The sequence below is a fragment of the Pelophylax lessonae genome, assembly GCF_965119305.1.
Source record: "Pelophylax lessonae genome assembly, chromosome: 4".
NCBI classification, from domain to species: Eukaryota; Metazoa; Chordata; class Amphibia; order Anura; family Ranidae; genus Pelophylax; species Pelophylax lessonae.
In genome coordinates this window covers 263,582,870-263,602,621 of record NC_138771.1, presented here as the reverse complement: position 1 = coordinate 263,602,621, position 19,752 = coordinate 263,582,870, and the positions used below count along the sequence as shown (strand labels likewise).

General features: G+C 42.9%; 1 protein-coding gene across 1 annotated transcript in view; it reads left to right on the top strand.

Annotated features, from left to right (window-relative positions):
- MYRFL (myelin regulatory factor like) overlaps positions 1-19,752 on the top strand; it is a gene marked incomplete at its 5' end in the record, with an annotated part of 192,143 nt that overhangs the window by 37,527 nt on the left and 134,864 nt on the right. The window contains one exon of the mRNA XM_082256200.1: positions 17,439-17,530. Within this exon, the coding sequence (XP_082112326.1) occupies positions 17,439-17,530 (92 nt within the window). The remainder of the gene's footprint in view (positions 1-17,438; positions 17,531-19,752) is intronic.

Here is a 19,752-nt window from a genome sequence, read left to right as displayed (position 1 = left end):
CCAAGTTTACACAGTAATCTAGTGCTATTTGTAGGGCTTAGTGAACCTTACATTTAGATCTAGAGGAAGCACACCTGCTTAGCATTGATATGGTTTACTCCTCAGAATGCATTGGTGCTGTAAACACAAAGGGCAAAAAATGGTTTGTAAACCTCAGATTAAACAATATAATCCAACCCTGTCAGATGGACTTGGGTGCAACGTGTGATGTCATGAGTTTTTTATTTTTTTAAAATCAGAAAATAAACTTTATTGAACAAAATGGGTAATATATAGCAGCAAAACAACAGGTACACACATCAAGACATGACATCATCTCAAATAAAGTAGAAATTTGCAGTTATCATGAGTACGAGTACATAAGGCAAACAAAAGAGAAAATCCCCATGCACAGAATGAAGTATGTGAGAGAGTCCAATATACGTGCTAAACCTGATATTCAGTACCCAAACATGTAATCCTGCCATAAGATAATTGCTATCGAATGTTAAATCAAGGCCTCGGAACTCTAAGGACAGACAAAGAACCAGAGAAAAAGGAGAAAAGAGCAGGGTATCAAGAAAGAAAGAAATAAGAGAGAGAGAAAGAAAAGAAAGAGATAAAGAGAAAGCGCAGCCTACTGCCACTACAGGTTATAGTATTAGCAGTCACCTAGACAGTTCACCATATCCCCACAAGCGGGTAGTGTAAATTATCCCTGTAGGAGCCTATCCATAATCAACTGATGAGGGGCTAGACCTGGAGTGTCCAACCACGACTGCCATAAAGAATAAAATTTGTTTGGAGAGCCTCTATGAATGTAAGTCGATTTCTCGCTAATTAGAACCCTGTTTACTCGATCTATCCACATCTGCAACGTGGGTGTCTGAGAGGACATCCACACTTGTGCTATTAACTTACGAGCAATATACAATAATCTTAATATAGAGACATGCAAGTGTGCAGAAAAGGCGTAAGCTTCCAATGCACCCAGTAGACATAGATCAGACACCCTGAATATGGTGCAGAGGTCATCATCCCAATAGCGTGTTCGTTTTGGACATCTCCAAAGCATATGAATAAGGTCTCCATGATCTCTTTCACATTTCGAACATAAAGGTGTGTCCCTCCTTCCCCATCTATATAACTGAGCTGGAGTCCTATAGGCTCTATGGAGTAAGTACATATGGGATAATTTGTTGGAAGCTGAGACTGATATCAGAGGGACAGAGGAAAGACACAGTTCCCAAGTATCAGTGTCTATAGGGCCAAGATCTCGTTCCCAACCCCGCCTACAAGATAAGGCATCAGATCAGGGTCCTGGATGGCCTGAATGAAAAGGGTATAGAGTCTTGATATCATCCCCTTTTTGTCCCTCCCCAGAAAGGCATCCCTGACCAGAACATGATCAGTGAAGTGCATATCAGTAGTTCGTGCTTGTGTTTGGAGTGCATGTCTCAACTGTAAATAACGATAGAATTGATGAAGTGGTGAATTAAACTCAGTCTGCAGTTCTTGAAATGATTTAAGAGTTGTCCCTTGGTATAACTGAGAGAGAAAACATATGTCCAGGTGTTCCCAGTTCTGGAAACCCTGTAGCTTGAGTACCTCGGCCTAATTGGGGTTGCACCACAACGGGGTCATATTAAGGAACCCAGTAATTTTCAATAATTGTTTAATATATTTCCATAGTGTGTTAAATAGGGATACCGTCGGGAATCTAGGATCTGAATGACTAAACCTCACCTCTAAGCTCATTAGCAGGGGATAAACACGACCAGGAGGGTGAAGAAGGGATGAGACTTGGGATGCTAGATAATAGGACCTAGGCTGCGGGACAGACATTCCACCCTGGTCCTTTCCATATTGGAGTGTAGACAGGCTAATATGTGCAGATTTCTTATGCCATATTAATTCGCGGAAACGAGAATCAATACGAACAAACCACTATGTCACGAGTTTAAAGGACAAAATGAAACTGAAACCCAGAGCACCCCTTCAGCCTAGTAGCACCAAACTGTTGTAAGTTGTATTCAGGGGAACTAATGGAATCATTGGGGCTTTTTCAAACAGAATTAGAATGCAGAGTGAGTCAAGGTACTCGCTCTGCATGTATGGGGCCATGAAATTCGTTTATCTTACCTGTCATGGAGTCGCTGCTGTGGAAGCTGATGGAGAGAGCCGGCGGTGCTGATGGAGAAACGTGGATAATGCGGTGCCTCTCGATTCCGCCGGAGGATTCGGTTCCATTGCAGCCTCTTCTGCCATCTTCGTCGCTTGCTGCTGATGCTGTTCCGATTCCTGCTGACCTTCCATCAGACGCAACTTCCGTTCTTCGCAGCCGTCCTATCGAAGCGGTGGCTGTACTTGACCCCGGTTCCAGTCACGATGGAAGTCGTCCGCAGAGAGTATCCAAGCGTCCCGGAAGATTAGATTCGCGCTCCGGCTCCTGCTCTATCCAAGGCCGGCTCTGCAAAAAAGGGGAGATTTAATAAAGGTACTGTTAGTGCCAGACCTCCAGTGCCCCCTCCGGATAATTTTCTTCCTTTTCTACAGAACGAAGCATCGGTGGTCGGTCATCAGTCAAGTGTTCCTGAGGTTGCGGTTCCGGTGTCGGAGGATGCTTCGCCTGCTGTAAATTTTTTTTCGAGTCAACAGTCTCCTGCTACCGTTGCTGTGGTCAGTGGTGACGCAGCGACAGAAGGTGAGCAACTGTCAAATGTTGTCATTGCCAAATTTTGTAATTTTCTCTCTTCTTTATGTACTAATGTGATTTAGTATTGATGTTAATGCAGTTACTGTTAGTTCACTTGATAATGATATGGCACGTTCAAGGGACACTACATCTTCCCATCAATGTATGAACAATAATGTTAATTTTTCTAATATGTGTTCAAAAGATTGTTGTAATTCAGTATGCAATAACGTTGTAGCTGTGCCTGGTTCTTCAAGGTCTGTCCCTGGGGTTTCGTTTAAAGAGGCATTGCCTTGCAGCATTTCACCATTAGGTTTCCATTTACCAGATTTTGTTAAAGAGAAGATTTGGAACGGGGATTTTGTTGATGTGTTATCATTGTTACCTGGTAACAAACTTTCTAAATTTGATAATGATAAACATACTGAAGATAGGAGTAAAAATCCCCCTCGTTCTTTTAACAATTGGCTACAGGGATTTTGTATTTATTCTAGTATTTTAGGTGAACAACATCCTAACTTGTGTAGTGGTCTATTCCAACACTTAGACATAGTGTTAGAAGCCTACAAGAATTTTCCTGGTATGGGTTGGTTTGCCCATGTCGAATCTTTTCGTCAGAAGCTTTCAATACACAAATCTCTAAAATGGGGTGTTAAAGATGTTGGCCTCTGTCTTAATTTATTGTTGCCACAGAGACCTGTGAATTTCCAGAAGCCTGCTAATTTTGGGCAACATCGTATGGGTGTCTGTTTTGGGTTTAATGATGGTCAGTGTAAATGGCCTCTTACCTGTAAGTTCAAGCACGAATGTTTACATTGTGCTGGAACTCACTCTGCAGCCAAATGCTTTAAAAAAGGTACTTCTCTAACTGGTCATTCTTCTAAGGAACAGCTTTTTCGCAAAAGCGGAAACTCGGGTGAAATTGGAAAAAATGCTTCCTTGTTTGAAGGCTTACCCAAACAGGGAGGCAGCTGAGGTTCTTTTTCAAGGTTTTTGTTTTGGTTTTAATCTACCTATTTTTTTTCTGTTACTGGTTGTGTGATTAGGTCTAATCTACCTTCTGTTGCTGCGTTTCCGGATATGGTTAGATCTAAAATTTTAAGGGAAATTGAAAATGGTAGGTTTGCAGGCCCCTTTTTCAGTCCTCCTTTCGTTGATTTTAGGATTTTGCCTCTGGGAATTATTCCAAAGAAAGAGCCGGGTGAATTTCGTTTGATTCACCATCTTTCATACCCAGAGAGTTTATCGTTGAATGACGATATTGATCCGGCTCTATGTTCAGTCTCCTATGCAACTTTTGAGGATGCCTTGCAAAAGATCAGAAGTGTGGGTACTGCAGCCTTGATTGCTAAAGCTGACATTAAGTCAGCTTTTAGATTGCTACCTATTAATCCGGAGGCTTTTAATTCGTTTTGTTTTTGATGGTGAATTCTTCTTTGACAAATGCCTGCCCATGGGCTGTTCGATTTCTTGTTCTTATTTTGAACTTGTTTTCAAGTTTTTTATAATGGCTAGTATCCTCTAAAACTAAATCTGGTGGTATTTTGCATTACCTTGACGACTTTTTGTTTATTGGTAGGCCTGATTATTTGGAGTGTTTGTTTCTGTTGACGGAATTTCAGATTGTATGTCAAGCATTTGGTGTCCCCTTGGCTGACGGTAAAACGGTTTGCCCGACCACTTGCTTAGAATTCCTAGGCATACAGATTGACACGGTTGCCATAGGATTTAGGTTGCCTTTTGAAAAAATTGATAAGATGAAGCGGCTATTGAGGATTCTTTTAGGTAAAGATAAAGTTTGTTTAAAAGTTGTGCAATCTTTGTTAGGTTTGTTAAACTTTGCTTCTAGAGTTATGCTTAGGGGCAGGGCCTTCACAAAATGTTTGTACAGGGCTATTGCTGGTATGTCTCCTTTCAGTTTCATTTTTTTGTCTTCAGATATTAAAGAAGATTTGGTAGTCTGTTTTACATTTTTTGAATTTTTTAACGGCTCTTCCATGTGGCAAGATCATTTTTGCTCAGCTGAGGCATTGTCTTTGTACACTGATGCCTCTGGTGCTCATGGGTACGAAGCTTTTTGGGATGGTCATTGGTCTGCAGATTCATGGCATCCTCTTTGGGTCGCTAACGGTTTGACTAGTTGTATTGTTCTCTTGGAATTGTTTCCTGTTGTCGTGGCGTTTGAATTATGGGGTGATCGATTTTGTAACATTAGGATTTTGTTGCATTCTGATAATAAGGGTGTTGTATTTGCAATTAATTGCTTGTCTTTACGTTCCTTGCCAGTTATTTCTTTGCTTCGGTATTTGGTGCTTCAATGTTTGAAGCATAATGTTTGGTTGAAATCTAAATTTGTGCCAGGTTACACTAACTTGATTGCCGATTCTTTATCTCGTCTGCAGACAGAACGTTTTCGCACCTTGAGCAGATCCTTCAGGCCTACCTTGCCCTCATCATCTGTGGGATTTAGTATGACTAATGTTGATTCTGCAAGTAGGAATTCAGTGGCGCCTTCCACATGGAATTCTTACTGCTCTGCTTGGTCGTTATGGGTTTCTTTTACACGTGACAAGGGTTTTCCTCTTGTATTTTTTTTGGAAACTCATATTTTGGCTTTTTTGGATGTCTTGCTTGGCCTTGGTTATTCTTATTCACATATTGTGAAGCTCTTGGCCGGTGTTTCCTTTTTTGCTAAGCTTCATGGTGGTCCTTCTTGTCTTCATTACTTTTCGGGTAAGACAGCTTTGAAGGGCCATCGCAAGACACATGCGCATGTGGATAAGAGATTTGCAATATCTCTGGATATTTGTGCAGCTACTGCTGTTGTCTGTTTTTCTGATTGTGAGGCCCTGTTGTTCCGTTGTGCTTTTTCTTTTTGTTATTTTGGAGCATTTCCCATTTCGGAACTTCTGGCCTCTAAATCCAGTGCGGGTAATAGTTTGGGATATGCTGATGTTTCCATTGTGCGCGATAAATTGCGCATTTTCTTGAAGCACTGTAAAACTGATCAATTGGGTCAAGGACAGTGGATTTCTTTGGTATGATCTGAATATTTGCCCTGTTGCTTTGACTGAGAGATATATAGGTCTTCCGCCTTTACCGTTTCTTCAATTTTTTATTCATATTAACGGTTCTCCACTGACAATTTTCCAGTTTGGCGCTGTTTTGAAGAAGTGCCTATCTTTTTTGAATTTGAGCCATCTACCTATTTCCTCTCATTCATTTAGAATAGGTGTTGCTACTACTGCAGCTGGTTATGGTTTTTCTGACTCTTCCATTAAGGCTATAGCTAGATGGCATTCTGATGCTTTTAAATCTTACATTAGACCTAATTTTTGCGTTTGATTTCAGGTCCATCTAAGACTATTTGGATAATTTGGCATTCCTACATTTTTTGGGCCCACAGAAGAGCTGAATTTAGAAACTATGGTGCGAACTTAGGATTTTCACAGTCCCTTATTCGAACATTTTGGTATGGCAAGAAAGGTATGCGCTGGACTCACTTGTTTTCAACCTTTCAGGAACTTAGTGTTTGCTGGCCTCCACCAGATGTTATTGTCCTTCATGTTCCAGAAAAATTATTGATATTGTTTTAAGTATTAAAACCGACTTCTTGTTTTTTAAGTCTATGTTTAAGAATTGTGTGTTTGTTTTTTCTGAACTCATCCCCCGTTTGGGATGGTTTTCAGAGGAAAATACATTTTTGAAAAAAAATAGAAAAAGACTGAATAGGGCTGTTGCGAAATTCATGCCTTATGTTGGTGGTTTTTCATTTCGCCATGAAGATTTGGAAGGTTTGCTTGGTTTTTATAGGTCGGATGCGATCCATCTTTCTGATGTTGCTAATGACATCTTTAAATTGGATCTACAGACTTGCATTGAGAAGGCCGCTGGCTTGGTGGTGGTGCCTTGCTCATAATGTCTGAGCAAGGCTTGTGGGAATGTTTGTTTTAAAGTTGACATATTTGGGTAGTTCGGGCTTTATGGCTGAGCTACAAAATAATATATAAAAGTGTGTGTTAGTATTGGCTAGTTCGAGCTCTATGGCTGAACTAAGTTATATATGTAGTGTTTAATTTTTGAAGTAATAAATGGCCTCGGCCAATTATACCGATGCAAGCATGTGAGTCAAGAGTGTAAATTATTTATTTGTTTAAAAATGTATAATATTTGTTGTGGTTCCGCCTATGGCACCATGCAGGCAGAGTGTTTTTTTTCTTCTATTTTTGGGTAAGACGGTGCTGCGGGCAGCATGATTGACAATGGATCTACATTGGGGACTTTTTTAATAAAAGGAAGTGTCAAAAACCGCCTCATAAATTGTATACACAATCGAACTTTGAGATTTTTGAAGCCTTTCAGAAACCACTATTATCGGGTTCAACATGTGAGCGCCTTGGACTGATGCAGTTCACAATTCCTATCAGTGGTGTGTTTGAGGGCCCGATAGTCTCTGTTCCAGGAGAGGTTCTTTTTGAACTTGATCCTACCATTCAACCTGTACAATGTACCCCCCACCCCGCAATGTACCCTATATCTATTAGGCCACAGGTTAAAGCTCAACAAAATAAATATGAAGCTGAAGGACATCTAACTTCAGTATCAGAGCCCACAGATTCTATCAGCAATATGATTGTTATCAGAAAGCCTGAGAAAATCAGTATATGTATTGATCCCAAGTTTCTAAATATAGGCCCTGAAAGGGTCACAATACTTAATGCCTATACTAGATGATATTTTGCATAAACTACCCAAAGCACGTGTCTTCACACTTGTTGATGCTAGAGATGCCTTTTTACAGAGCAAACTGGATGACAAGAGTAGCTACATGACCACTTTTTAGACTCCTTGGGGCAGAAAGAGATGGTTCAAACTACCATTTGGAGTCTCTGTGGCACCTGAGGTATACTAGCGAAAGCAGCATGAACTATTAGGTGGGCTTCACGGAATTCAGCCAGTAGCTGATTACATTCTTATAGTTGTCTGCGGTAAAACAGATGAGGAGCCTGAGCATGACCATTATGAAAAGTTAATAGCTCTAACTGGATCATTGTAGGCAGGTGATGCTGAGGCCTAGTGTAAAGAAATTGCAAATCAAGGTGAAAGAAGTCAGTTTCCATTGACATATCCTGTCTTCACAAGGTTTAAAAGCTGACCTGGATAAAAATAAAGCCAATGTGGACATTCCACAGCCTGCTAATGCCAAAGCGGTACAGAGATTTATTGGCTTTGTTACATACCTAGCAAAATTCCTGCCACACTAACCTGAGGTGTGTGAGCCAATACGGCGACTTCTGGAGAAAGATATACTTTCGCACTGGCTACCCAAGTATGACCAGGCAGTAAAAGATATAAAACGCTTGGTCGCTTCTGCCCCAGTGTTGAAATACTATAATGTCACAAAGGCTGTTACGATACAAAGTGACTCCAGTAAAAATGGCCTAGGTTGTTGCCTTTTGCAGGAAGGTCAGACAGTTGCATGGGCTTCAAGAGCTCTATCATCAGCTTAGCAAAATGATGCTCAAATTTAGTAAAAAAATGTTTAAGTATTGTATTTGCTTGCCAGCGTTTCCATTATTATCTTTATGGATGGGATTCAATTACAGCTGAAACTGATCACAAACCTCTAATAGCCATATTCAAGAAACCTCTTTTGTGTGCTCCCAAGCTTTTGCTGAGCACAAAAGCTTACTTTGCAGCAATACAATCTCAATGTTGTCTACAAGCCAGGATGTGAAATGTATATCTGTGATACCCTGAGCAGAGCTACGTCAGATAATGTGGCACCTGGAGGTGAACATTACAATTTGTCTGCTGCAACAGGAACAAAATTTCTTTGCCTACATCAATCAAGCGGACTATCTTAATGTCACAGATCAGCGACTAAATCAGCTTATATAGCACACAGTGATGCAACTTTACATGCTTTGAAGTCTATTGTTTTGAGTGGGTGGCCAGATGATAAAGAGGCAGTACCTGCAATTGTAAGGGAATATTGGTTCTTTAGAGATGAGATCAGCATACAAAACAGTATCTTGTACAAAGATCCAAGGGTCATAGTGCTGAAGTCACTGAGAGCAGAGATGATATTGCGCATACACTCCAGCCATATTGGAGGTGAAGCATGCTACAGACAAGCTCGTGATACTCTTTACTAGCCCAACAGGCATGGTGAAATCAAAGACTTTGTCGGTAATTGCAATGAATATGTCTATTTACAACAAAAAGAAACCATGATGTCACATAAGATACATACACATCCGTGCCAGATTATCAGTATGGATTTATTTTTATTTTTTATTTTTTTGTAATTCCTAATATCCGAAATTGCATTGTACAGTAAAAGGCATGCATAGAGCAGTTTACACGAATACAATATTGTAAGGTAAACCGGTGAAAACAAACAATAGGCAGCATAGACAACCATAATCATATTCCAAATAGGGTATAAGAACTTTGTAGACAGGTCCAAGGCAGGCCATCAAGGTATAAAACCATGTCTCATGGATCGTTTTGAACATTCAATGAAGGCCTCAAGGGTTACAATCTCCATTTCATAATAAAATAAAAACAAACATGCTGCATGGGTGTTTAGGGAGAGATATGCATTCTGTGGGGAGGTAGTCCCGAAGTCAGTCAGTGGTTATAGGTGCTATAATAAGAGCAGCAACTATACAGAGAATGAGGGCAGGACATAATGGGAATGGGAACAGATAAAAAGGAAAAGCAAGAAAACAAAGGAGAGTAGATGACTATAAAGAAAGGGTTTTTGCCCACAGGCGCCTACACCCCCCCCCCCCCGGGGACCGCTAGGCATCATTCACACAGAACGTTGTTCCGTGTGGCCTCCTGTAGGTATGCGTCCGTACCGACAAAGTACAGCCAAGATCCCCAGGTGTCACAAAAGGACCCCTCCCTACCGTGATAAGTAGCTGTACGGTCTTCTATGTCCCTGAGTTCATTTATTTTAGTATACCAGAGAGACCTCGTTGGCGGGTGCCCCAATCTCCAACAAAGGGGGAGGCAGGCCCTGGCCGCATTCAGGAGCTGAATGGTCAGGGAAGATTTGTATTTCTTTATTGGCCTCTGCATGAGGTGCAGCAAGCATGCCATCGGGTCATCCGCCAGATCCATCTATCAATCACTGTCTGCCAGAAGGGTTTGAGTTTTGGGCATGTCCAAAAAAATGTGCAGAATGGTGCCCCGATCACCATTGCAGCTCCAGCATGTATCGGGAACCTGCGGGAAATATCGATACAGGGTTGTTGGCACCCTATACCATCTAGTCAGGAACTTGTACCCAGTTTCCTTAACTTTCGAGGCTATGGAGGATTTTTGCGCGAAATACAGAATCTTCTCCTTTGGAGAAGCCGTGAATGTCGTGTTGGGGTCAGATTCTCATCGGGAAAGAAACGGAGGGCAAAAGTCGAATGCCGGGGCGAAGCAGGGCATTGTATAGAATAGAATGGTTGTGGCGAATCGGTTCTCCCCTCTTGCATAAACATTCCAGCTCCGTGAGTTTCTGGGAAATAACCGGCTTACGGAGGCATTGACGCAAGAAGTGTCTTAGTTGAAAGCTACACCAAAAGTCCAGGGGGGGTTCGCAGCAGATGCAAGCACGCTTGGAGATAGTTTCCCATCAGCCCCAATAAAATTCCATACACGTGTATGGCCACCCAAGACAAGTTGCTGAAACTGGGGGTTCTGGGAGCCAGGAGTAAACTCAGGATTGCTGAGGACAGGGATCATGGGAGAAGGCAATGGGGAGACTGAGGTACCATGGAAGGCCTCCCTGGACACCTGGATCATAGCACCCAGGGGAGGATGGCGGAAGAGATCCCCTTGTATTGGGGAAGCAATCCAGGACCAGCTCTTTGCTGTCTGACCGGAGTCCTCCAACTCCATATCCACCCACTGCTTCGACTCTGCGTGGCAATGCCAGTCCAAAAGTCTGGACAAGTGAGAAGCTCTATAATAGGTCCGAATGTCTGGCAGACCCACATAGGATAGGGAGCGCCTGCAGCACATACAAGATTTTAGGCAATAACGTAATTTTAAGAGCACTGCAGTGACCAAACCAAGTTAAAAGCAGAATGTGCCAGTGAAGCAAGTCAGTCCTCAGCTGCAAAAGAAGGGGGTCAAAGTTGGCTACATAGAGGGGTTCAGGATCTGGGGTTACATTGACTCCCAGGTAGCGTATGGAATCAGTCGCCCATCGAAATGAGAAAGAGGGGCAAAGCTCCTCTATCATAGCCCGATCCAGAGAGACAAGTAGAGCAGAGGATTTAGCGAAATGTATCTGAAAATATGATAAGGCGCCGTATACATGTAGAGCTTGTAGTAACCTAGGCAGAGACTGCAGTGGATCCTTCAGAAAGAAAATCAGGTCGTCTGCAAAGGCAGCAACCTTATGAGTGCCAGAGGGCTTTCGGAAACCCAGAATCCCTGGGTCTGACCTAACTGAGCAGAGGAAGGGTTCCAGGGAGAGAATAAAAATCAACGGTGAGAGGGGGCACACCTGGTGTGTTCCATTAGAACAAGAGAAGGAACCAGTGAGTGGTTCTGGCTGCATGGATCAGATTCACGACTCGGATAGTATTGTCCCGTGGTTCCTGCGAAGGAACAAAGTCCACCAGGTCCCGGTAAATCAGCCGGGGAATGTGGGGTAACAATTGTTTAAAAGAAGGGTAGTGTCGCGCTCAAACATAAAAGTGCTTGTGCAGATAATTAAACCTTAATTCAAAAATTCATGATTGGTGACAATCAAAAAATCAATCAAACTTGTGCTCAACATTATAAAGTGCAAACAGTCCATATGCAGCATCAAACAGTCCACATCTCTTTGGTGTCACACAAATTAGCAGAGACTTGATGTTAGTGCAGATTAACCTTCACCTCCACACTTCACCCAGTGATCTAGTAAGGTACTCCTTACCGGAAATATATGACCCCTTAATTATAGGGGGTCACATAGGCAATATCTCCACTCAGTACACGATCCTCAGCTCCTCTGTTACACAGTGGGTAATCCAGCATCAAGCCCTTATAGCATAGCATGTCTTCACAAGGGATTTAGCAACTGGTGGCTGAGCCTGTGTGCTGTCATTTTTTTTTTTTTTTTTGTTGCCGCTCACTACAAGGAAGCAATTCCTTTAAATTAATATTTATTAAATATTTATTAATATTTATATTAATATTTATATATTCACATAATTTTTATGTTTATATTCACTGATTATATATATACACGGTTGAACCACTTGCGCGTTTTTTTGGTTGCACCAAACCCCTTTTTCTGAATGTGGGGTAACAGCCTGTTCGCCAAGAACAATTTTAAATCTGCATTCAAAAGGTCAATGGGGAGGTTGTTACCGCACTGAGAAGTGTCCTTGCTTTCCTTAGGAATCAGGGAGATATATGCCCGCAGAGCATCCACGGGCATCAAGTGTCCCTCTGTGGGAGCGTTGAGGGCAGAGACCAAATGAGGAGACAAGGTCTCCAGAAATGCCCTATAATATGCCGGAGTAAGTCCATCAGGACCGGGTGCCTTCCTAGGCTTGGAGTCCGCCAGAGCCAATGTCATGTACCTGGGTGTCCTTGAACCAGGAGGTTCCCAGTTTCGCAGTCTGCAGCCTTGCCTGTTGTACCACAGAGAAGCTCTGGAGTCTTTGCAGTGATTTTCCAGCCTGATGCTTTGCTTTGGACTCACTAGCCCCACCTGCTGCCAGCTGTGAACAATGTACAATTTAACCAGCCCATAAATAGCAGCACTTCCTGTTTCTCAGTGCCCGTTTTTTTGGATTATCTCCCTGGGTGTGCTGTATGCTCTTTGACTAATTATCGTGTATGAACTTTTGCCTGAATTCTTGGTTCCTCTTCAGCCTGCCGATTCTGTACTTTACCGCCAGCTTGTGTATGACCTCTGCCTGCCTGACCATTCTTTGGATTTTGTTTGCATACTGCTTTGCTCAATCTGTTGCCGGCCCGATCTCTGTGACTACGTTTTCGCCTGAATCCTCAGCACTCAAGCTCCACTTCGGACTTTACCTCACAGGTACCTAACAGCCAACTCCAGTTCCCTGGCCATGATGGGCCCCTCCAGTTCCTCTCTCACCCCCACTGGGAGGGATGGCATCCCCGATTCAACTATGTAAGACTGAATTGTCGACTTTAAAGTCTGTGAAGGCTCGTGAGTGGAGGGGCAATCGAGATTATACAGGCTTTGGTTAAAAAGTGCGGAACTCCATTGCGGGTGATGTAAACAGTTTCCTCCCATCACAGGCCATTATTGAAGGAATAAAGGTACTGGTGCGGGGTCCACGTAGGACCCGGGCCAAAAGAGTACCTGGCATGTTCGAGTACTCATAAAAGGACCGCCGAGTCCACACCAACTTTTGTTTTGTTTTGTTGAAGAACAGGGAACGGAGTTCCTCGCGAACCCCAAGAAGCTCCTGATACGTAGTGCGCGCCAGGCTTGCCTTGTGAGAACACTTTAGGGTGTGAAGCTTGGACAGGAGCTCATCAGCAAGACGCGACCTCTCCCGCTTAAGGCGAGACCCCATCTTTCAAGAAAATACCTTGTAACTGGTTTATGAGCTTCCCACAGCACTAGCGGATTGTCCACCTTGTCTTGGTTGAGGGAAAAGTAGTCCATCAAGGCTGTTTGCACTTCAGCGGACAGCTCTGGGGATTGCAACAAGGCTTCGTTGAGCCTCCAAGATGGCGGGCTCCTAGGGGCTGGATCAGTTTGGAGTGTCAAATGAATTGGGGCATGAGCGAGATGACATCAATGTGAGCGGAGACGACTCTGGATAGATCTTTGTGTGTTATTAGCAAGTAGTCTAGACGCGAGTAGGAATGGTGGACTTGGGAAAAAATAAGAGTAATCATGCTCCTGGGGATGCAACAACCTCCAAGAGTCAGTAGGGTGCAAAAGGTGCAGATCAGTTTTCAGGCGTCGCAGCCTGGAATAGGAAAGATGCGACGAACCGTGCGATGCATCCAGAGTATGGATTTATTTAACTACGCAGGCAAAGAACACCTGCTATTAGTCAATCAATATTCAGACTTCTGGGAAATAGCCCTTTTTGAGTTATCCACTGAAGCTAAAATTAGGAGGTGCAAGGCTCAGTTTGCATGTCATGGCCAATCAGATACAGTGATCTATGATAATGGTCCTCAGTTTGCAAGCCTACAATTCAGAAAATTTGCCACTGAATGGGAGTTTGAGCATGTTACTTTATCACCACGCCATCCACAGGCTAATGGCAAAGCTAACTCAGCTGTAAAGATAGGTAAATATTTATGCAAGAAAGCACAAAGTGATGGTAAAGACCCATGGAATGCCATTTTACATTGGAGAAACACTCTGACCGAAGGCATGGATAGTAGTCCGGTACAAAGACGGATGTCAAGGAGATTAAAGATCTCCTTACCAGTAGCAAATAGGCTTCTTGAACCCTTTGCCATACAACGTGTTACAGAAAAGTTAAGGCTCAAGAGACAAGTGTCAAAGGCACAACATGACACATTGGCCAGAGATTTGCTGGAATTGAATATTAAGGAATGAATCCATACAAAACCATTACCTAGAGATGGAACAGGTCATTGGAGAATGGGTACATGTCTTCAAAAGATTGCACCACGCTCCTATCTTGTGGACGTTGAAGGAACTCTCTATCGCTGCAATTAAGTGGATTTGAGAGTGGCAGAGCAGCCTGAATCACAATATTTCGAAAAAATTTCAGACTTGCCTAGTATCACAAGGACACACTCACCCACTGGCAGTGAGGAATGTACAGAGCAAGCAAGTATACCTGACAGCTGTATGCCGAATTTCACATTGTTCATTTATTAACACTAAAAGGGGGAGATGTTATGAATGTTATGTTTGTTAATATGCAACTCTATGTTGTGTCTCTGTTGTACTTGCTTCCTGTGTTGTGTTTCCTGTTCTTGATGAGTATTATCCAATGAACATGGCTTCTGTGCATTAATGGCTTGTGCTGTGTACTTATATCACATGAAACACCTGGCATGCTGTCAATCAACTTCTGGGCCACATCCTGATTGATGGCAGCTCATTCCTGCATAATCAATGCTTGGAGTTTTTCAGAATTTGTGGGGGGTTTTTTTGTTCACCCGCACCAGATCATTGACCACAAGTTCTGGATGGGATTAAGGTTCGGGGAGTTTCCTAGCCAGGGACCCAAAATTTTGATGATTTGTTCCCCAAGCCACTTAGTTATCACTTTTGCCTTATGGCAAGGTGCTCCAGCATGCTGGAAAAGGCATTGTTTGTCACCAAAGTGTTCTTGGCTGGTTGGGAGAAGTTCCTCTTGGAGGATGTTTTTGTACCATTCTTTATTCATGGCTGTGTTCTTATGCAAAATTGTGAGTAAGCCCACTCCCTTGGCTGAGAAGCAACCCCACACATAATTTGTCTCTGGATGCTTTACTGTTGGCATGACACAGGACTGATAGTAGCTGTGATGGAACCAACCCACACTGTGCTTGAGAGCTTCTGTCAGTATACCGCTTCCTCCAGTCATGAACATAGATATATATGTTATAGCCGCCTATTGCAACCAAAAACTAGGCAGAACTCGTTTTAGCTGCAAATCTGGAACTCTTTATTGAACAAACTAACACAAAATACATACCCCACCAGGTCAGGTGCCTGATTACATTATCGCATGCAGATGAAATTCTATACATAAATATATTTAACATGACTAAGGAACAACCAACACAAACAGTATACTACTTCCCCTCTAGCAACTAATAGCTGACAGTGGTTTAATTAACTTGAGCTAATTAACTAGTCACTTAAACCAGCCTAGGTGGAGTGCACACACTAGCAGACAGACAAACAATAGGTGACACAATTAACCATGGAATCCACATCTCAGCAATGCTTTGATTATTCAGGAGTCACAGACTTCATGGCAACGGTCTACAACAGGCTATAAGTCTCACAGTGTAAAGTGGGATTAAATCTTCATATATTTCTTGAGGGATATTGTTGATAAATATTACTGTCCCATTTGAAGTAATCTAAACCATATTCTCAGTGTCCATTAAGTAGTTGTCCATCATTTTCTCAGTCACCCTGTGCCCCTAATAGACACAGAGTGGCTTACTCATAAGAGGGACCTGGGGAGCTGAGACAGGGGTTTCCCAACTTCTCTAAGGTAAGCTGGGTTCCATGGATCCCCCCCACCCAAAGTGACTTCCGTCACAGTAGCGCTCACCTTTTTTTCTCCGACAATGTTTTTTCCTGATTCCCCAAACAATCAGAAAGGGGATTCATCAGAGAAAATTACTTTTACTCCTCAGCAGTCTGATCCCTGTACCTTCTGCAGAATATTGGTCTGTCCCTGATGTTTTCCCTGGAGAGAAGTGACTTCTTTGCTGCCCATCTTGACACCAGGCCATCCTCCAAAAGTCTTCACCTCACTGTGCGTGCAGATGCACTTACACCTGCTTGCTGCCATTCCTGAGCAAGCTCCACACTGGTGATGCCCCAATCCCGCAGCTGAGTCAACTGTGGGAGACGGTCCTGGTGCTTGCTCGACTTTCTTGGGCGCCCTGAAGCCTTCTTTGCTAAAGCAGTGGAAATGTTTTTTATGGGATTAGGTTCATTTTCATGGCAAAGAGGGAGATTTCAGTTCATCTGATCACTCTTTATAGCATTCTGGAGTATATGCAAACTGCCATCATAAACACTGCAGCAGACTTTGTGAAAATAATATTTGAGTCGTTCTCAAAAATGTTGCCGCGGCTGTACGTGCCCTGCACATGGGGGATACCTTTTGTGTGGAGCGCACTCATTAAAGCCCGGGACAGGATGCACAGGGAGGGTGACAGATGTGATGGGGAGACAATTACTGGAATCAATCCCCTGTATAGCTTTCTCTGCAGCAGGGGTCTGAGCTATGTGAAAGACATGGGGAGGGAGAGGAGAAGAAGCCATCTTTTAGCTAGTGCAGAGAGGGCCATACAGGTGATCAGCTCCAGTAATTGTCCCCCCCCCCCCCCCCGCCATGCCGATCACCCTTCCTGCCCAAATCCATTTCATCCAGCTGGCTGGGCCCAATACAGGGGGACTGGTGGTGCCCCCTTTTCCATGGCCCTGTTCACCATAGTTGTGTGCAGGTCTGTGTTTTGCCGATCAACCCCCCATGTTCGCCCCCCCCCCCCCCGTTCTACAGTGCTGCTGGCTTCCTTTCTCTCCCCCGGCTGCTGCGTGGGATGTTTCAAGAGGGAAAGCGGGGTAAAGGGGGCTAGTAATTAGTTCCTTTTCTAAATGAACACATTGAATACACTCACTCACTGTGTACATTCATTACTGAAGCGTAGTAAACTGTGCTTCCGTTTGTGAATGAACAGAAAGCCACTCAGCACAGAGCACTTCCCATTTATTCACTGCCCCATGCAGCTGAGGCTACAGAGAAAGGCATGTGTGTTTGAGCTTTGGGGTGCGCACCCTAATGCAATAGGCTACACACACCTATGCATTTCACACATTTTATGTGTATCACTTCTTCACATAAACTTTGAAAAGAAGCATTCAATTTTTTTTCTTTGCTATGGCTTACTGTAAGAGTATCTAAAATGAGTTTCTAAATGTGCAGCTATGCGAAAAGTAAATATTTCTAACACTAGATGGCACCAAAAGTATGCTTAAAATGTCTAAACTTTTATAATACTCATTTAAAGCTTGCACTTTTCACCAATTTCTCAGTTTTTCATATTTTTTAAGGAGTTCATTTTCCTCATCAAAGAAAAGGAAACATTCTCACCTGGAAGAGGGAGAGAAATGGCAGCAGACATGGAGCATTGAGACAAGACAAAGTAATTTCATGTTATTTTACATGTAATTGGTATACACTCCTTACAAATGTTATATGTTTAAAATGTATTCTTCAAGTGATTTCGTTTTAAAGGTTCATCCACATTTTATATTTTTCCCAGTGAAGCAAAACCATTTAATGATATTGACAGTTCATGTAGTTTCTAAAACAGAGTGTGTCTCCCTATAGCCCCAATACACATTGAGAATATTGTATCAATGAACTTTTAAAATTGTTTATTAAAACTGTATGAAAATTATATTAAAAGCACCGAAGTAAGACTGTTGTTTCTTCAAAGCCAGCTATCAGTTTGCAATTTTCAGAGCAGCAGTCTGGTTCATGTTAGAGAAGATGTAGGGAAATTGCACTTCACGTTTAGATTTTTAGAGTGGAATATACAGTATCTCACAAAAGTGAGTACACTCCTCAATTTTTTTGTCATTATTTTATTATATCTTTTCATGTGACAACACTGAAGAAATGACACTTTGCTACAAGCTGAGGTTTAGAAATGGCATTTTTTCAGTAATTCAATTAAAACTGTAAAAACTTGTATATTATATAGATTTATTACACACAGAGTGATATTTTTCAAGCATTTCTTTCTTTTATTTTGATGAATTTGGCGTACAGCTAGTGAAAACCGGAAATTCAGTGTCTTGGAAAACTAGAATATTACATAAGATCAATAAAAAAAGGATTTTTAATACAGACAAATTGGCCTACTGAAAAGTATGTCCATGTACAGTATAGTATGTACTCAATACTTGGTCGGGGGTCCTTTTGCATAAATTACTGCATCAATGTGGCGTGGCATGGAGGCGATCAGCCTGTGGCACTGCTGAGGTGTTATGGAAGCCCAGGTGGCTTTGATAGGGGCCTTCAGCTTGTCTGCTTTCTTGGGTCTGGGGTGTCTTATCTTCCTCTTGACAATAATCCACAGATTTTCTATGGGGTTTAGGTCAGACGAGTTTGCTGGGCAATCAAGCACAGGTATACCATGATGATTAATTCAATTCGTGCTGGAAAATGAAATCAGTATCTCCATAAAGCTGGTCAGCAGAGAGAAGTATGAAGTGCTCTAGAATTTCCTGGTAGAGGGCTATGCTGGTTTTGGACTTGATAAAACACAGTGGGCCAACACAAGCATATGACATAATTACCCAAATAATCACTGATTATGGAAACTTCACACTGGACCTCATGCAACTTGGATTCTGTGCCTCTCCTCCTCCAGACTCTGGGACCTTGATTTCCAAATGAAATGCAAATGTACTGTAGCAAGGTTTCCAGGCCTATGGCCTGATGATGTGGGTCTGCCATTAGTACCGCTGATCTCTCCAGCCCATGTGAGCTGCGACCCTGGGTGTGACAACTGAAGCAACGAAAACTCTGGCATCTTTGTTTGTGGTTTTTTATTGGAATAAAGGGGATGGGAGAAGGGAATGAGTAGGATACTCCTTGAGGCTTGAACTAATTTCAATTGGGACTTTACTTCTGAAATGCCCGTTGGCGCTTCCTTTGACGCCAGCCGGCACCAGCCAAAGCTCACTGACACTGAGAACACTCTGTAGAACAGAAGAAGTTCTGAATCCTCGACTTATAGTCCAGAAGATCCAAGACTGAGAACTGTAGAACTCCTGATACTGTTGTACTATGAAAGTCACTGAATACTTTCCCCCGCCTGGCACAGCTTGAGGTAGTATATAGTAGAACTCTGTATAGCTGTCACTTTAACTGGCATGCTCTGTGCCATTTGGGGCCCAAACTTTAGGTGCCCCCTTTGACCTTGAACTCTTCAGGGTCCACTGACTATGTACCCCCTCTGTAGCTTCAGGGTCCTCAACTTAGGTACCCCCTTTGCAGCTAGCTGACACTGGATCCCAGAACCTCTTCCGGAGTGGCCCCCTCTAGGAGGAGAGACAGCCACACTCTCCTTCCTGGGACTCTGCTCCCGCCAAAGACACCGTGCCATGCACCCCCCCTCCCCAAAGTTATACCCACTCCCAGAATCCTTTGCAGCATAATCTGCCTTCTGGGGTAGTTACAAGCTGGGATGTGTCCCCTGATTGGGCTTCCCACACTGCCCTATGAGAATCCTCTCACAGGAGCCAGTGGGGATACTTCTCCCCTCAGCAGGCACATCTGGAAGCCCGGACACCCTTGCTAAATAAATCACAACTCTGCTGTTAGGCAGACAAGGCCCACTATACATTTATCTAC